The sequence below is a fragment of the Capra hircus genome, chromosome 13 (assembly GCF_001704415.2).
Source record: "Capra hircus breed San Clemente chromosome 13, ASM170441v1, whole genome shotgun sequence".
In the NCBI taxonomy this organism is placed as follows: Eukaryota; Metazoa; Chordata; class Mammalia; order Artiodactyla; family Bovidae; genus Capra; species Capra hircus.
Window position 1 is genome coordinate 74,470,029 of NC_030820.1, and position 19,669 is coordinate 74,489,697.

Genomic DNA, 19,669 nt, shown 5'->3' on the forward strand with positions numbered 1-19,669 from the left:
GAGAAGTTGGACACTCCTACAAAGAGATGCCCCTCGCAGCTTCACGGAGACATGGGACTTCGGCATCAGAAAGTCCTGGGTTCAAATCCCACCACTTCCTCACTCTGTGCCCTCAATCACGTCTTTCCCTTGCTTGACCTTTTTCCTCACTGATAAGTTAGAAGGTCACACTCTGCCTCTCAGAGATGTTATGGGGATTAGAGATGATGGATTTAAGAGGCTGGTAAAGCCAAGCATTTAGTAAGTGCTCAATAAGAGTCTATTCCTTTCTCTTCTCTCTACATGGTCAGAAGATCTCTGGGGCTGTGTCTTTGCCCCTGAGTGGGAGACTCCTGGGCACCAGTATCAGGAGGGAAGAGGCTTGCACACTCTTCGTTTCTAGTTTATCTGGGTGGCTCTGACATGGTTTATCATGGGTCCAGAACTAGAATTTATGCTCTGGCTCCCAAGTCAGAACACTTTCTCTTCTCCCTTTAACCATTGCTGTTTATGAAATCCAACTGAGGCCCATACATGGGCCCCAGAACCCCAAGCTGCTCAGGGAAAAAGTGGTGCCATGTGCAGTGGAGGTCAGGGGTTGAAGACAAGTTCTCATTCCAGCCCTGTCCTTGGCTCTCTGTGTGGCTATGGGACAACTACCCAACCTGACTGGGCCTGAGTTCCCCTTCTGTAAAATGGAGATAACACTTTATGCTTCCTGTATCCTGGGTGAGGGAGACCCCTTGATGAGATGAAAGAGATGAAACGCTTTGGAAAAGAACAGAGTCCTCAACTGAGGTGACCAAGTGTCATTATTATGAAGATATTTGTAATTATTATCATCCTGTTTCTTCCCTACCTCCCTCTGCTGCCCTGCTGGGCCCGGGGAAACCCTTGGCTCACATTTAGCTTCTCAAACATTTATGAAAAATGAGTCCCACCCCCCGCTGCTGCTAGAACTGCATGGAATGCTTTCTATTAAAAATTAAAAACCACTTGTCGAGTCCCTGGGAACATTCAGATTACACAGGAAACAAGCCCCTTCTCACACTCCCCCTCTTACCACCGCCCCCTGCCCCTATCAACTCCCTCTTTGCTCATCACTTACAATGCCGGCTCACTGCACTGGCCTCAACTCCACTTCCGGCTGCCCAATCAGGGCAGCCTAATATAGATGAATGATACACAGGAGATGTAGGAAAGTGGCTGCATGGAAAGGGGGGTCAGAAGAAAGGGTGGGGGGAGGAAGCAGGTCAAGAGACAAGGGACAGAGAAGGCGGCATACAGAGATGGGGTAAGAAAGTGGGTCAGAGGCCGAGAAACAAGAGACAGAGATGCAGACAGATAGACAGAGAGAAAATGACAAAAACAGAGGTACCGAGATACATAGGGAGAAATTAGAATAGAGAAAGAGAGATGATGGTCAAAGAGGCAGATATACATATATATACATATACATATATATATATCGAGAGAGAGAGAGACAGAGACGGGGACAGAAAGAGGTTGCCATGGACTCACCCAGGCAGGCAACACTTGTGTGTATGTGTGTGTGTGTGTGTGTGTGTGTGTGTGTGTGTATCTTATCTATCCCCCTGAGAAAGGGGATTCTTCTTTTGTTCCAAATTGAGTCCCATTGACTCTTCCATCCTCTCCCCATTTAAATAGGTCCCTTTTTGGAGTAGTCTGGTCACCTCGTTTATTCGGGGCAGCAACATTCTAAGTTTCTGCTGTAGCATCCCTCGGCCAGTTGCAGAAAGCAAACATTTTTGGTGTATTCAGTTCTATTCAGTTGCCCAAGATATCCAGAGCACCTACTGTGTGCTAGGCCCTTGAGGGTAGGGTGCCACATTTGCCACCTTTGTGCTCACTGACGCGTGGGCACTGGGCCTGGCAGAGAGGGGCTGCTTGTGTTTGCTGAGGGGTTTGTTGATGGAAAAGACAGAGAACGAAGTGAAGCCAGGGCCTGTGCTCCTCTCTGCCACCTCTCTCCACAAGAAACGTCCTGCCCCTTTTCTCCCCATCCTGGGTGGTGAGAGCCAGTGCCGTTGCTAGGCAAGGAGATATTGCACATATAGATCTTCCTGGACTTTAATTAAAAACATCTTTAGAATGTGTCTCTGCAGAGGCCAGCAATTGATTCCTGGCTTGGGCCTGAGGGCTGTTGAGCCACACTCTCTCCAGCAGCAGGTGGGACAGTCAGAGGGTCCCAGCCTGCCCTGCCCTCCCCAAACAGGACCTCTGGGGAGCATACTGCCCCCTGCCTTCCTCCCCTCTTCTCTGCCACCGTCCTCTCAAGCACGGGCCCTGGCAATCAGATAGTATGTTCTCCCGATTTTATTTCTCCCTCCCCTCTCGGGCCTCAGTTTCCTCAGCTGTAAAATGAGGGTATCTACACTTAACCCAAGAGAGTTCCTGGGAGGATGAAATGAGATTAGGGGTGTGAAAGTGCTTTGTAAGCTCTAAAGTCCTGTGCACACTAAAGAGATGGCTGTGACTGTTTCTCATGCCTACTGAGACAAGTAGCTTAGGTTCTGGATCCAGGATTTGGATCTGTTTCTGGCTCCAGCTCTTACTATGGAACCTCAGGTAAGTTACTTTATCTCTCTCCGCATTCATCTCCTCATTGGTAAAATGAGGACAGTAATACCTGCCCTGCTTATTCCCCAGGACTGTGAGAATAAAGGGAAATAGCTTTGTGAAAACAGTGTTGGCTGATAGCTGTTATTTAGTGGATGTCCCGAGAAGTGCAGACTCTACTACAAAAGAGTCTTTTTCCATCTATTAAAGATGCTGCTCACAGAGGGATTGCAATACAAGGGAAAGCGGCTGTGGCAGGGCCCCTATCGGTTTCCACAGTCTGTTGAGCCCCAATCTCATGGTCCAGCAATGCCAATCCTATGGCATATGTGCCTCCATAGTTGCCTTCCTTTGCTCCCAGCAGACATCACTAATCGATTGTGGCATTCTTTTCTGCTAAGCCTGAATGAGACCTCAGACACCTTCTCAACACAGCCCTACGACCAGTTGATCAGAGTTGGCACCAGAGATGAAACTGATCTGCTAACACTTTGAATGGCAGTATCTTGCTTATCTTTGCATCCTTACATACCTAGCGAAGGACCACATACATAGTAGGAACTATTATGTATTTACTGAATTAAAGCAACTGCTTATTTTTCTATCCCATTCGGGATATATATATATATATATATACACACACACACACATATATATATATAAAGTAAGTACTAATAAATGTTTGCTTAGTTGGGTGACTCATCTTTGCAACCCCTACAGACCCAAGTACACTGAAGGCCTTGTATATAATGGGTACTAATAAACATTTGTGGATTTAATTCAATTACTTATCTTTACATCCCCAGCAGTGCCCAGAATAAAGTAGTGGGTAATAGATGTGTGCTGGATTGAACTTCTCATTTCTGTATCTTCAGTAGTGCCAAGGATTTTGTCTTACACATAGTTGGCATTAATAAGTAGGTGAGGTTGAACTGGGCATGGAAGCCCTGTGAAATTCCCTTGCTGTCCACTGGTCAGGTTCTGCCAGCCTACATAAGGGATCTGGGACCCCCAACATCAGGAGATTATCTAGTCTAACTCTTCCATACCAAAACTCACTCCTTTGTTGATTTCACCCAGCCTCAAGCTTTAAATTCTCACTTTGCAGATGACTTCCAAAGTGGTAACGCTAGCCCTCATTTTGCTTTTGACCTCCTGACTTAGAGATCTAACTATCCCCTTGACAACTCCACTTGGATTTCTAGTAGACATCTCAATCTAAACATGTCCAATAAGGAACTCTTAATTTTGTGCTGCAAATTTGCTCTTCCTGGAGCATTTCCCAGCTCAGCAATAGCATTTCCATCCATCCACTTGCTCAGGTCAGAAACTTCAGCCTCATCCTTGTCTTCTCTCTCTCTCACTCCCCTCATCCAATCTCTCACAAACCTGTTGGTCTGCATTCAACATACATCCAGAATCCAAATCACCATTACCTCCTGTCCCAATTATAGGTGTCTCCTCACCGATCCCCCTACTTTCACCTTTAACCCCTATAGCTTAGTTTCAGCCAACAAATTATCTTTTAAAAATCTGTGCTGGATCATAGAACTCCTCTCCCCACCCCCCGCCCCATCTTACTCAAAGCACAACCACAAAGCTTTCAGCAGCTACAAAAGTCCTATGTGCTCCAGCTTCTGGTATCTCTTCTGACCTCCTTGGACCCTCTCCCCTTCCTTTACTCCTCTTTTCAGCCACACCAACTTCCTTGCTATTCCTCAAACATGATAAGACACATTATGCCTCAGGACCTTTGCCTTCACTGTTTCGTCTTCCTGGAACATTCTTTCTCTAGCTTAGTTTTTGCGGATCTTTTGTTGCAGTGCAAGAATTCTTTAGTTGTGGTACAGACTTAGTTGGTTCTTCAAGCGTCCCCGGAACCAGCAGCATCAGCATCAGCTTTGACAGCATCTCTGTTAAAAATGCCAACATTTCTAACAGCCCAGATGTGATGGGCTTCCCCAGTGGCTCAGATGGTAAAGACTCTGCCTGCCATGCAGGAGACCCAGGTTCCAACCCTGAGTTGGGAAGGTCCCCTGGAGAAGGGAATGGCAACCCACTCCAGGATTCTTGCCTAGAGAATCCCATGGACAGAGAAGCCTGGCGAGCTATAGTCCATGGGCGTTGCAGAGAGTGGGACACGACTGAGCAACTAACACTGAATCAGAAACCCTGGGGGTAGAGGGGAGCCTTCCGTGCTTTAACAAGTCCTCCAAGTAACTTGGATGTACAATAAACTTTGAAAACCACTGTTTCACATGAACCTCACCAAGATGGTGGAGTAGAAGGACACGTGCTCATCTTCTTCTGTGAGAATTCCAAAATTACAAGTTGCTGCTGAACCACCATCGACAGGAGAATGTTGGATCCCACCAAAAAAAAAAAAAGATACCCCACGTCCAACAGCAAAGGAGAAGCCCCAGCAAGACGGTAGGAGGGGCAAAATCACATTTAGAATCAAACCCCATATCCGCCAGAGACACTCGGAGGGCTCAAACAAACCTTGTGCATACCAGGGCCCAGAGACCCCACAGAGACTGAGCCAGAACTGTGTTTGAGTGTCTCCTGCAGAGGTACGGGTCAGAAGTGGCCTGCCACAGGGGTAGGGGCTCTGGGTGCAGCAGACTTGGGTATGGCATAAGCCCTCTTGGAGGAGGTCATCATTAACCCACCATAGAGCTGCCAGAACTTACACTGGACTGGGAAACATACTCTTAGAGGGCACAAACAAAACCTTGTGTGCACCAGGACCTAGGAGAAAGGAGCAGTGACCCCACAAGAGACTGACCCAGACTTGCCTGTGTGTGTGAGTCTCTAGCGGAGGCGTGGGTCAGTGGTGGCCTGCTGCAGGGTCAGGGGCACTGAGTGCAGCAGTGCATCATGGGACCTTCTGAAGGAGGTCACCATTATCTTCATTACCTCCACCGTGGTTTGGCCTCAGGCCAAACAACAGGGAGGGAACACAGCCCTGCCCATCAACAGAAAGTTGGATTAAAGCTTTAGTGAGCCTGGTCCCACCCATCAGAACAAGACCCAGCTTCCCCCTCAGTCAGTCTCTCCCATCAGGAAGCTTCCACATAAGCTTATCCTTATCCATCAGAGGGCAGACAGAATGAAAACCACAATCACAGAAAACTAACCAATCTGGTCACAAGGACCTCAGTCTTGTCTAACTCAGTGAAACTATGAGCCATGCCATAGCCACCCAAGACAGACGGGTCAAGGAGGTGAGTTTTGACAAAACGTGGTCCACTGGAGAAGGAATGGCAAACCACAGTAGTCTTGCCTTGAGAACCCCATGAACAGTATAAAAAGGCAAAAAGATAGGACACTGAAAGATGAACTCTCAGGTCAGTAGGTGCCCAATATGCTACTGGAGATCAGTGGAGAAATAACTCCAGAAAGAATGAAGAAATGGAGCCAAAGCAAAAACAGTACCCAGCTGTGGATGGGACTGGTAATGGAAATAAAGTCTGATGCTGTAAAGAGCAATATTGCATAGGAACCTGAAATGTTAGGTCCATGATTCAAGGCACATTGGAAGTGGTCAAACAGGAGATGGCAACATCGACATTTTAGGAATCAGCGAACTAAAATGGACTGGAATGGGTGAATTTAACTCAGATGACCATTATATCTACTACTATGGGCAAGAATCCCTTAGAAGAAATGGAGTAGCCATCATAGTCAACAAAAGAGTCTGAAATGCAGTACTTGGATGCAATCTCAAAAATGACAGAATTATCTCTGTTCGTTTTCAAGGCAAACCATTCAATATCACGATAATCCAAGTCTATGCCCCGACCAGTAATGCTGAAGAAGCTGAACGGTTCTATGAAGACCTACAACACCCCAAAAAGATGTTCTTTTCATTACAGGGGACTGGAATGCAAAAGTAGGAAGTCAAGAAGCAACAGTTAGAATTGGACATGGAACAACAGACTAGTTCCAAATCGGGAAAGAAGTACGTCAAGGCTGTATATTGTCACCCTGCTTATTTAACTCCTATGCAGAGTACATCAAGAGGAATGCTGGGCTGGATGAAGCACAAGCTGGAATCAAGATTGCTGGGAGAAATATCAATAACCTCAAATATGCAGATGACACCACCCCTATGGCAGAAAGTGAGGAACTAAAGAGCTTCTTGATGGAAGTGAAAGAAGAGAGTGGAAAAAGTTGGCTTAAAACTCAACATTCAGAAAACTAAGATCACAGCATATGGTCCCATCACTTCATGCCAAATAGATGGGGAAACAATGGAAACAGTGAGAGACTTTATTCTGGGGGGCTCCAAAATCACTGCAGATGGTGATTGCAGCCATGAAACTAAAAGACACTTGCTCCTTGGAAGAAAATCTAGGACCAACCTAGATAGCATATTAAAAAGCAGAGACATTACTTTGCCAACAAAGGTCTGTCTAGTCACAGGTATGGTTTTTTCAGTAGTCAGGTATGGATGTGAGAGTTGGACTATAAAGAAAGCTGAGCACCAAAGAACTGATGCTTTTGAACTGTGGAGTTGGAGAAGACTCTTGAGCGTCCCTTGGACTGTAAGGAGATCCAACCAGTCCATCCTAAAGGAAATCAGTCCTGAATATTCATTGGAAAGACTGATGCTGAAGCTGAAACTCCAATACTCTGGCCACCTGATGCGAAGAACTGATTCATTGAAAAAGACCCTGATGCTGGGAAAGATTGAAGGCAGGAGGAGAAGGGGAAGGACAGAGGATGAGATGGTTGGATGGCATCACCGACTCAATGGACATGGGTTTGAGCAAGCTCTGGGAGTTGGTGATGGACAGGGAGGCCTGGTGTGCTGCAGTCCATGGGGTCGCCAAGAGTCGGACACGACTGAGCAACTGAACTGAGAACTGAGTTTCACATAGCTCCTTGGTCCATTCCCTTGTTTCCTTCAAACCTTGTTCAAATGTTCTCTTATAAAAAAGGAAGGCCGGTATGTCCCTACTTCCCTGGTGGTTAAGAATCCGCCTTGCAATGCAGAGGACGTGATTGAATCCCTGGTAGGGGAACTAAGATTCCACATGCATTGGAGCAACTAAGCCACAACTAAAGAATCCTTGTGCCGCAACACAATGTCCGTGTGATACAGCAAAGATGCAGCCAAATAAATGAATAAATACAAAAATAGAAAGGTCTCTCCTGACCCCTCTGTCTAAAATAGCACTCCCCCGATATAAGTCCCAATTCCCTTGGTCCTCACATTTACACCACAGGGTGTATTTATATTTTGACTTTTTTCTTTCTTTCCTATCTCTCTCCCTGCCCTAAATGTAGGCTTCCTAAGAATCTCCGATGCCTGAAACAGTCTCTGGCACAGAGTAGGCACTCAATAAACGTCTGGGCATGAATGAGCCCGCTCTGTGTTCAGAGGGGAACCTGGGGCCCAGAGAGGAGCAGGGACTTTCCCGAGGTCACGCGCATGGCGCCAGGCTTCCTGACCTTCAGATGCGGGACCGCTTTGCAGCGTTAGGCTCAGCGTGGCTGGCGTGCCCCTCCTCAGAAGCGTGGCTCATTGGAGGCCCCTGGCACACTTCCTTTCCCTTTTAAGCTGTGAGTGGTTTAATTTGTGAGCGCTGCTGCCTTTCATGTCCCAAGCTGTGTCCCCGCTCCCTCTGATCTCCGAGGCCGCCCAGACCCCGGTGCTGCTTGTCGGCCCCGCCCCCCTCAGCCCAGATCAGGAGGCTCAGTAATTGTGACTGATTTTCAAAGCTGCCTGAAGTCTCCGTAAGCACCCAAGTGTCGGATTTGCTTTTCCTTCAAAAAGTTGCTCAAATGAAATAAACTAATTTAATTTCTGCTTCCTCCTCTCCCCTCCTGGGTTCCCCCAGCTTGTCCAAGTTAAATCCCCACTTTTTCCTGAGAGGAATGTCAGAGTCAGTGGACCGGGAGACGGGGGTGGGGCGGGGGTTCCTTGTGGCTGGGCTCATCAAGCTGGGGGCTGGCTCAGCCTCCCACTCTCTGGGTGACCTTGAATGAGTCCTTGCCCTTTTCTCGGTCACTTTCCCCATGAGTGACACAAGAACCTTGCCACTCCAAAAGCCCGGGAGCCCAGCACAACAACTTGCTTGGTCGTTGACTTACTATGTGACCCTGGGTCACATCATCTCCTCTCTCTGAGCCTTGGTGTTTCCATCTGTTCAATGGGGATGCTGACATCAGTCCTGCCACCTCTCAGAGTCAAAGTGAGAGTGGAGTGGTGATGGGCAAACCAGCATGGGGGATATGGGGCTATAGCTCCCTCATTCCCTTTCACTCTCCACCCCGAGGCAGAGGGAGGCTTCCAAAATGCAAGTCTGCCCACTTACTCCCTTGCTTAAGCTTTTCCCAGGCTACCTGGTTCCCTCAAGTCCTTTGCATGAGTCGTTTCCTCCTCTAGCCTCATCTCTCACTATCTTTCTGGCTTTTCCATGTGGAAACGTGCAGTTCAGTTTTGGGTGAAGAGAGACAGGGCTACATCTCCTTTGGCCAGAGTTTGAGTCCAGGAGTAAGGGCTGCCGGACTTGGGAAATCAGAGGCTTCATAAGCTACCTCTGACTTGCAATGTAACCTGGGACCCATCACGGCTCTTCTGAGCCTCAGTTTCCCCACTTCCAAAACTGATTTCTAAGTACTCCCTGGGTTTCTGCCATGGACAACCTCCAAATTCATCTCTCTAGCTTAGACCTTGCAGCTGAAACTGGATACTGAACTGCCTTTTTCAAGATCTCTCCTTGGCTTTCTAATAAATACTTTCAACTTAGTTCATCTAACCAAACTCATGATTTCCTTCCATCCCCACAAATCTGTTCCTCCCACAGTTTCTCCCATCTCAGTAAATGGAGATTCCATCTATTTAATTGCCTAGGTCAAAATCTCAGTAGTCATCCTTGAATTTTCTTTCTCTCACACCCCACATCCAATCCATTAGCAAATGCTTTCAGCTCTACTTTCAAAATATATCTAGAAGCCGACCTCTTTTCAGTACCACCTTACTGGTACCACCTTGTTCCAAGCTACCATCATTTCCTGCCTAGGTAATTGCAATATCCTTGTCAACAAGCTCTCTGTTTCTGCCTTTCCCCCACCTCTCCATCTAATCTTCATGGAACAGCCACAGGATCCTGTTCAAATTAAGTCGTATCATGTCACACTTCTGAACAAGTCCCTCCACTAACTTCCCAGTTTGCTGAGCATAAAAGGCAAAACCTTGACTATGATCACATGGCTGCTCGATCTGGTCTCCTCTCTGCTTCCCCCAGAGGGAATTCAGCCTTGGGACCTTTGCTTATACTGCTCCCACTGCCTGGAATGCTGTTCCCTGGGTGCAGGCTCTCACTTCTTTTGACTCTTTGCTTCAGTGTCTTCTTCCCAGCCCCAGGATTGGTTTGTTAACTTGCTTCCTGCCTGTCTTCCTTGACCAGAGTCGCCCTTCCATAGAAGCAGAGAGGCTGGTCTGCCTTCTCCTTGCTGTGTCCCCAGGGCCTATGCATACTTGTTAAATGAATGAATGAATTCACTCAGCAGACACATGACCTGTCAAATGCATGCACGGGTCTTAAAGGCCGTGCATATCTGCACACGTGTGAGAATACAGTATGCACAGCAGACAACACCAGCACACCAGTGTGTGTGTGTGTGTGTGTGTGTGTATGAACATGAACCCACACCCACATTCACAGCCCCCCATTCCCTGTTCTCCCACCATCCTTTGCACTCACCATTTTCTCTGGTGGGGAAGGTGGTAGTGGCCGACTTGCTCCTCAGCCCATGACTCCAGTTTCTAACCAAACTAAATGATTGTCTAACCTGGGCTAAGTGATTGTCCAGGACTGTGCCTGGGCACCTGGGCTCACAGCTGTATCCTGACTCCCCTCCCGCCAGCATGCTCCCTTTCTCAACCCGGCTGCTCCCCTTCCCCTCTTACTGACTCACCCCACCCCCCCAGAGCCTACCGCCCACCTGTGGGTGAGAGCTCGGCCACGCTGCCAATGTAGGGGCCATGCAGGAAGCGGGGCTCGCTGTCGTTGATGTCCTGCACCTTGATGATGAACTCCGACTCAGGCTCCAGCAGGCGGTTGGTGGCACGGTCCCGAGCTTGAGCCCGCAGCGTGTAGAAGGTCTTCTGTTCCCGGTCCAGGCGTTCCATGGCGTGGATGTCGCCTGTCAGCTCATCAATCAGGAAGATGGTCCCAGCGCCCTCGCCCGAGATGGTGTACTTGATGGCCCCATCACCCTCGTCTGAGTCCGAGTGGATCTGGGGAGGCAGGGAGGAAGGCAGAATGGAGGCCAGGGTGGGAGCTCCTGTTGGTGCCCCACTCCCCCAGCAAGTCCCACTGAGGGCCTGTTCCTAAGCACATCTCTTCTTACGCATTCTTCAGTGAAGACACTGAGGCTGGGGAAACCAAATGTGATCCCAGTCCCAAGCCTCACTGTCTGGCATGTTTCACTAGCCCTCCATGGCTCTTCCGGCTCCAGCCCTGCCCTTATAATCCACCTTCCCCTCTGTGGCCAGAGATATCAGCCTCAGAGGCAGATCTGAACAGGTCCTCCCCCTTCATGCAACCTTCTATGGCTCCCTATCACCCTTACAAAGAAGTCACAGCCACCTCCACACCTCTCTGCTTCTTCTTTGCGTGTCCTGCCTTATTTCTCTGTCTACTGAAAGTCTCCTCATCCTGCAAGGCTTGCCACATCTTGCAAGTTTAAATGCCACCTCTTCTCAAAAGCTTTTTTTTGGACCCACCCCCACCCCCACCTCCACTCCACCTCCAACTCTGCTATTCCGCTCCAAGATCTTCGCGAGCCGTCAAGCCATCGTTATCACGTTCACTGTAGCCATGCTTCTCAAATCTTAATATGCATGCAAATCACCCAAGATCTTGGTAAAAAGCAGATTCTGACCCAAGGAGTTTGGAGTGGGGCCTCAGAATTTGCATTTTTAGCAAATTTCCAAGCTGCTGTCCATGACCCTCGCTGGAGTGACAGGGCTAGGGTCCCTAGGCTCAGAGCCCCCAGAAGTATCTTCTTACTTCTCTGGAGAGCAGCCTCAGGGCGTGGCATACGCTGGGGACAGGGACTGGAAGGACAGAGAGGAAAGAGGGGTGCAAACTGGAGGAGCACCCACCATGTGCTAGGCAGTGTGCTGAGCAATTTACATACTTATTTGGTGCAGAGGGCTTTAAAAAGAAAATTGCTATTAGAGTAGGTTTTGCTATCTTCACTTTGCAGATTTTTTTTTTTTTTTTCATTTTCCTACTGAGGACTAGAGAAATGGGATGAATTGCTCAAGGTCAGACCACTAGAGGAACTGGTCTGGTCCACAGCCTGAGCTTTCTCACTCCATCCTCACGCCTCCTGGGAGAAGCCCATGGTGGAGGGAAGAAGCAGTACAGCTTGGTCAAGCCTTGGTGCCAGCATCACCTCCCTGTGAGTTCTTGCACAAGTCACTACCTCTTTGGGCTTCAGGTCCCTCCTCTATAACATGCGGAGCATAATAGCACCTCCTCCTAGAGGTGCTGGAGGGTGGCACGCCTGCGTGCTAAGTGGCTTCAGTCATGTTCGACTCTTTGTGACCCCATGGACTATAGCCTGCCAGGCTCCTCTGACCACGGGATTATCCCAGGCAAGAATATTGGAGTGGGTTGCCATTTCCTCCTCCAGGGGATCCTCCCAATCCAGAGATCGAGCACGTGTCTCTTACATCTCCTGCATCGGCAGAGGGGTTCTTTACCACTAGCACCACTGGGGAGCCCACATGGAGGGCTAATTGAGTCTGAAGCCCACCTAAGGCCCTTAGCACTTGCCTGGCACCAGATGACATTTACAATATGTAACAGCCAACCTGGCGGTGGCACTGTCTATGGAGCGGTACCACAGCAGAGCCCCTGCTGGTCCAGGTGGGAACACTTTGGATGCTGGATCGCAGAGAGGTCCGAGGAGCGGAGGGAGCCGAGGGGAAGGAGAGGAAACAGACTATTTACCGCAGGTAGGGAGCCTTTTCACTATTTTAGCAACTGGTACAACTATACTGGTAGGTACTAGCTGAAAATCAGTCCTGCCTGAGACATAGTAAGTGTCCCATAAATGGTAGCTATCATTATTATTATATTATTACTAAATGTTAGCTATATATAACTGGGATTTAATCCAGGCATGCTAAGCTCCAGAACCCAGGCTGTTTTCACTGCACCGAGATCTCCTGGGCAAGGAACCAGCAGAAAGACTATTCTCCCACATAGAAACACCCAAGTCCTTATCCTACAACGTCCAAATCTCTCAGGCAGCTCTGAGCAGAAGAAAACGCATCCGAGGAAGCCAGTGACCTTGGGCGGCTCTCTGCTGCTCTCTAAGCTTCTGTCAAGATGGAGCATGAACAAGAGAAGCCCTAAAGGCCCCTTTCAGGCCAGGACGCCATGTACCCCAGCCCACTCAGCAGGATAACAGGTGCCAATGAAGTCATCACCAAGAGGGATAAAAGCCCGTCCCCTGCCACGCAGGAGGAGCCCGGGTATAAATTCTGCTGGTGGAACTTTGTGTCTGAAAGGTGGATTATAGAAGTGCCATTTGGAAGATTGAATGGCCCATAAACATTTTCATATTTCATTAGCCGATTAATGGGCATCTCTCTCTTTTTGGCGAGTCTGCTGATTCTCAGCAGAAATTGCGGGGAGTAAATGGAGGCGTCGGGTGGAACCTTTCCGGGTCCCCATCCTGTTATAGATTGCCCCAATTAATGCCCGTCCTGGGCTCCACTGAGAAGCCTTCTTCCTGTCCAGTTACTGTTAATAGATTTCTCATAAGTGGCTGGATTGTAAAAACCTCATAACTCAGTTTAATACCCCCAATAAAATTATCTCAAGACATTGGCCCTGAATCATCGGCAGTGCTGGAGATGAGGAGACCTGTCTCTCCTGTTTGCTGTTTACACTGTTCCTCCACCTCTGCCCGGAGGAGGTGGGGACCAGAGAGGTGAATGGGTTCCCTTTTCGGATGACTTCACCCACTTCCCAGTCAGACCCGTTGCAGGTTTATTTAATCAGCACACAGTCCTCCCCGGAAGTCTGGTGGAATAGATGCCATTTGGGGGAATTCGTAACAGCGGTAATCTTATTAGTCTTCATCACTATCCTAATAAGAATGAAATGTCATTCTTAGTTCCATTTATCAGATGAGGAAACTGAGGAACACAGGGGAGGTCATTTGCCTGGTCACCCAGCTAAGTGCAGGAAGCCAGTCTCCTGAATCCATCACTCATAAACGTTGTGATCACATCATCTGTTATTTTTATCCCTCTGGGTCCATTTTTCCACCTGAGAAATCAGATCAAGTCCTACCTGGCACAGATGCGGTGAAGATGAAACGGGAGCATGACCTACACACTCTGTAGGGTTTCCCTAGAGGCTCAGTGGTAAAGAACCCAACTACAAATGCAGGAGAAACAGGTTCAACCCCTGGGTCGGGAAGATCCCCTGGGGAAGGAAATGGCAACCCACTCCAGTATCCTTGCCTGGGAAATATCCATGGACAGAGGAGCATAGTGGGCTACAATCCATGGGGTGGCAAAAAAGTTGGACACAACTCAGCGACTAAACAACACACTCTGTAAGTGATTGTCTCCTTCCCGTTCTGTCTCCTAGGTCTCCATCACGTCCCTGAAGCCTTTAACATTTTATCTCAGCCTCTGGCCAGGGATCACCTACCAGTGAGGAGTAAAAGGAGGGAGTGAAACCCAGTGATGATGTCATTGATATTCTTCCGTGAAGTGTGACACAGAGCTCATGCTGGGGCCCAGGGGCTGCTCTCTGGGGACAGCAGAGTCGGACAGAGCCGGTCAGCCTGCGGAGGAGCTAAGAGCTCAGACCTGCAGAATTGGGCTGGGTCAGGGCTGCTTCCCACCCCCCACCCCCCACCCCCCTGGTTCTGGAATGGAGAGGAAGTGGACAGAAAATCTTGGCGGGCTAAAGTCCACAGGGTCACAGAGTCAGACACGACTGAAGTGACTTAGCACGCACACACATGCCGATCATTCTATCCCAGGATGATATTTCTTAAGAATCTCAGCTATGACGCTGGAGGATGGGACTTTTATTTACTGAGTGCCTACTACATGCCAGATTGCAAGCCTCTGCAGAAGTCTAATTTAACTCTGTGGCAGGACTTCCCTGGTAGTCTAAGTGGTTAAGAATCCGCCTGCCAGTACAGGGGACATGGGTTTGTTCCCTGGCCCAGGAAGATCCCACATGCCATGGGGCAACTACCCTGGCCCATGTGCCACAACTGCTGAGCCCACACTCTATAGCCAGTGAGTTGAAACTGCTGAGCCCACGTACCCTGGAGCCCGTGCACCACAACAAGAGAGGCCACTGCAGTGAGAAGCCCACACACCCCATCTAGAGAGTAGCTGCCAGTTGCCACAACTAGAGAAAGCCTGGTGCTAGCAATGACAACCGAGCACAGCCCAAAATAAATAAATATTAAAAAAAACATCGTGGCCTATGTAAATGTCTCTCCATTTTCCAGGAGAACAGACTGAGATGGTCCCAGGTCTGCCTGACTCCAAAGCACAGGTTGGTCCCTCTGCAGCCTTTGGAATCTTGTCCACTTACAGGGCTTCCCTGTAGCTCAGTCGGTAAAGAATCCAACTGCAATGCAGGAGACCCGGGTTTAATTCCTATGCCAGGAAGATCCGCTGGAGAAGGGATAGGCTACCTACTCCAGTATTCTTGGGCTTTCCTGGTGGTTCAGCTGGTAAAGAATTGCCTGCAATGCAGGAGACCTGGATTCGATCCCTGGGTTGGAAAGATACCCCTGGAGAAGGGAAAGGCCGAGCAGGTCCCAATTGACCTTCTCAGTCGGACACAACTGAGCAACTTTCACTTCACTTCACTTAGTCCGCTTACAACATCTCTGGTTAAGGAAGAGGGAGAAAGGAAGAGGGGGTGGGCTGGAGGGCAGTCATGGGTCTGTATGGCTTTGACAGAGGCCTGTACCAGCCTGTACCCACAGGCCACCGTCATTGGTAGCCTTTTCAGTCTGAGCCTCTATCTCATCATTTGGAAAAGGACTTCAAAATCAGAAGAGGTGATGGGCTCTGGATACAGGAAGAGCCAGGTGCCAACGTCTGCTTTGTCACCTACTTGTTGCCTGGCCCCGAATGAGAGGCTGCCTTCCTCCAAGCCTTGGTTTTCTCAGCAGTAAATGAGGCTGACAGTGCTTTCTCAGAGTCTAAAGAGGCACTAGATAACATGTGGGAGCTCCTGGCACATACTAAGTGCTCACTGAAGACAAGTTTCCTTTCCTCTTCTGGCACCTGGTCTCAAGAGAGACTGAGGGTCACCAAGTGCATCCATTCCCCCATCTCCTGACAAAATAACCAGGGGCTCAAATCCTGACCCACTGGAGACAGGGGGGCCACTATGCAACATCTTCTTGTCTTTTATTTATTTTTAAAGTATTTGTTTATTTTATTATTGTAAGTATTGTTATTATATTATACTAATTATATTATTATAAGTATTATTTTATTATTCTTATTTTATTTATTTTTATTTTCTGACCCTGCCACGTGGTATGTGGGATCTTAGTTCCCTGACCAGGGATCGAACCTGCATCGCCTGCATTGGAAGTGTGCTGTCTTAACCACTGGACCACCAGGGAAGTCCCTCTTCTTGCCTTTTAGACTCAGCTTGTTTCCTCCTGCAGGCAGCCCTCCCAGAGGCCCTCCCATTTGCCCTCCGCCATGCACACTCCCCTCTGCTCCACACTCACCTATAACACCTCTATATTGCAGTCTGTCTCCCCAGTTCTCATGGGGCTCAGGGGCAGGGACTAACTTTGATTCATCTTTGTCTCAATTCCCCATGCCAGGTGCACAATAGGTGTCCTGACAATGTATGCAGAGAAAATACAGGGGGAGTGGGAGAACTGAGTGTGTGTGTGTGTGTGTGTGTGTGTGTGTGTGTGTGTGTGTGTGTGAGAGAGAGAGAGAGAGAGAGAGAGAGAGAGAGAGAGAGAGACAGCAAGTGTGTATGTGAGATGGTGAGCTCAGATCAAGCACATGGCTGTTCATGTCCATTTCCCTTGTACCTAGGTTAGGCCACAGCACCCAACACTGAATACATGAGTAATGAAATATACAACTGTCATTGTGTGTGTGTGCTTAGTCGCTTCAGTTGTGCCCAACTCTTTGCAATCCCCTGGACTGTAGCCCACCAGGCTCCTCTGTCCATGGGATTCTCCAGGCAAGAATACTGGAGTGGGGTGCCATGCCTTCCTCCAGGGGGTCTCTCCAACCCAGGGATTGAACCCGTGCCTCTTATGTCTCCTGCAATGGCAGGCAGGTTCTTTACCACTAGTGCTTACCTGGGAAGCCCTGCAACTGTCATTAGAATTTTGCAACTGTCTTCCAGGATTTCTGAAGGATCCAGTCACTCTGTTCAATCCCAGGTACCCGTGAGCTAGACTAGGAAGGACAATCACCAGGCACACTTTTAGACCCTCTATTGTTACTGTTACCTCCTTGATATTTCATAATGATCTTATGGCTCAGAGTTCATCCTTTCCCTATTGTACAGATTGGCAAACTGAGGCTCACAGAGAGCACACATCCTACCTAAAGCCACACAGCTAACAAGAGGCAGCCCAAGGCCTGTCTGCCTCCACATCCTGGGTTCTTTTCTCTGCAGCTATTGAAGACAGCCCCACAGGGGATTCCCCCTCCCTAAGCCTCAGCCTGGATCATAAACAACTTGAAAAACACCAGAGTGATGGCTTCTCATCCTTGGGGGGGGGGGGGGCTGAAAAATGGGATTTACGAGGCCATTAATTACTTCCTCCTAATTAAATCAAAATTAAATGCGAGCAGAGGTACGTTTTCCTTATTAAAGACAATTAAACGGACAGTGCAGCTACGCAAATAAAACGAGCCCAGGATTTAAAAGGAAAGCAAATCAAATAAAAAGCCTCCCCCAGAATGAGGGATCTGTTCATGCCTGTGCTACTCGTAAACCAGGAGTTCATCAATTTTCTTTAAATATTAGCAACTTAATTAAATCTGCTCTCCTCCCCACTTTAATCCTGCCGTATATCTAAAATAGATCTCACCGCCCACAGGAGTTGGTCATAAGTGCTGACCCCATAATTCTCTTTAAAAAAAAAAAAAAAGAATTAAAAATCCTACAAAACCCACATCCAGCTGACAGAAGCCTCGGGGGAAATTACAGTTCGGAAAAGGGATTAGTCAAAGTACCCAGATTGTATGGAAATGTTGGGAGGCCACTCTGAGGGTGGGAGTTGTGGGAAGGTGTAGGGAAGAGGTGGGCCCCCAAGCTGTTGGGGTGGGTGGGGGGGCAGGACAGCAGAGGGATTTGTTGGTGTGGGGCCCTGGTGACAACCACGGGGCCCAGTGGCTCCTGAAGGTGCCAACAGGAGCCTGGCGGTGAGTGATGGAGGAGGCGGCTGTAAAATAGGTTACCGTTGGGCGCCTGGGGTTCACTCCGCGGATGGTGCTGTTGCTAAGCTACCTTTGGAATTCGACAAGGACGGATGCTCCCAGCGGCTCCCTGGGGCGGGGGACCGGGAAGCAGTGAATTAACTGAAACTGTGGAGAAGTCCTTTCTCCCTGATGAGTGAGAGAGTGTGGTATGAATGTGTGCGTATGTGTGTGTGCATACACAACCCCTTGTACAAATGTGGGACTTGGCTGGAACGGGAACAGGTGGTTTTCAAGAGGATGAGCTCATCTTCCCAGAGTGAGGGGTGGGCTGGCGACCACCTCCCCCTACTTTGTGGTGAGAAACTAGCACATCAGGTTGCAACGAAGGCTTTCGGGATGTAGGGCGTGGGTTCATAATACCGGTGTATACTCAAGGCAGTGGGAATATCAGGCAAGATCCATCATAATAAAAGCTAATACTTACTGGGCTCATAGAATGTGCTCTCCAGGTTCTTGGCATATGCTAACTCATTGAATCCTCACTGCAACTCTTTGAGAAGGTGCCAGGTACAGCCTCACTCAACAGATGAAGAAACTTAGGCACAGAGAGGTTAAATAAGGTGCCAAGGTCAGAAAAGGAGTCAGCAGCAGAGCTGAGATTTGAGCCCTGGCAGTCTGGCTCTGGTTGAACAGCAAAGTGAATCAGTCATACATATACATATACATATACATATACATATACATATACATATACATATACATGTATGATAATATAAATACATATACATGTATATGTATAATAATGTAAATACATATTCCAATAAACTGTGGAAAATTCTGAAAGAGATGGGAATACCAGACCACCTGACCTGCCTCTTGAGAAATCTGTATGCAGGCCAGGAAGCAACAGTTAGAACTGGACATGGAACAACAGACTGGTTCCAAATAGGAAAAGGAGTACATCAAGGCTATATATTGTCACCCTGCTTATTTAACATCTATGCAGAGGACATCATGGGAAACGCTGGACTGGGAGAAACACAGCTGGAATCCAGATTGCCGGGAGAAATATCAATAACCTCAGATATGCAGATGACACCACCCTTATGGCAGAAAGTGAAGAGGAGCTAAAAAGCCTCTTGATGAAAGTGAAAGAGGAGAGTGAAAAAGTTGGCTTAAAGCTTAACATTCAGAAAATGAAGATCATGGCATCCAGTCCCATCACTTCATGGGAAATAGATGAGGAAACAGTGGAAACAGTGTCAGACTTTATTTTTTTGGGCTCCAAAATCACTGCAGATGGTGATTGCAGCCATGAAATTAAGACACTCCTTGGAAGGAAAGTTATGACCAACCTAGATAGCATATTCAAAAGCAGAGACATTACTTTGCCAACAAAGGTCTGTCTAGTCAAGGCTATAGTTTTTCCAGTAGTCATGTATGGATGTGAGAGTTGGACTGTGACGAAAGCTGAGTGCCAAAGAATTGCTGCTTTTGAACTGTGGTGTTGGAGAAGACTCTTGAGAGTCCCTTGGTCTGCAAGGAGATCCAACCAGTCCACTCAAAAGGAGATCAGTCCTGGGTGTTCTTTGGAAGGAATGATGCTAAAGCTGAAACTCCAGTACTTTGGCCACTTCATGCAAAGAGTTGACTCATTGGAAAAGACTCTGATGCTGG

The 19,669-nt window shown here is 48.3% G+C and overlaps 1 protein-coding gene across 1 annotated transcript in view; it reads right to left on the reverse strand.

The window, feature by feature from the left end:
- The window catches only part of CDH22 (cadherin 22), a 142,906-nt gene that overhangs the window by 60,197 nt on the left and 63,040 nt on the right, over positions 1-19,669 (reverse strand). The window contains exon 3 of the mRNA XM_018057957.1: positions 10,519-10,813. Within this exon, the coding sequence (XP_017913446.1) occupies positions 10,519-10,813 (295 nt within the window). The remainder of the gene's footprint in view (positions 1-10,518; positions 10,814-19,669) is intronic.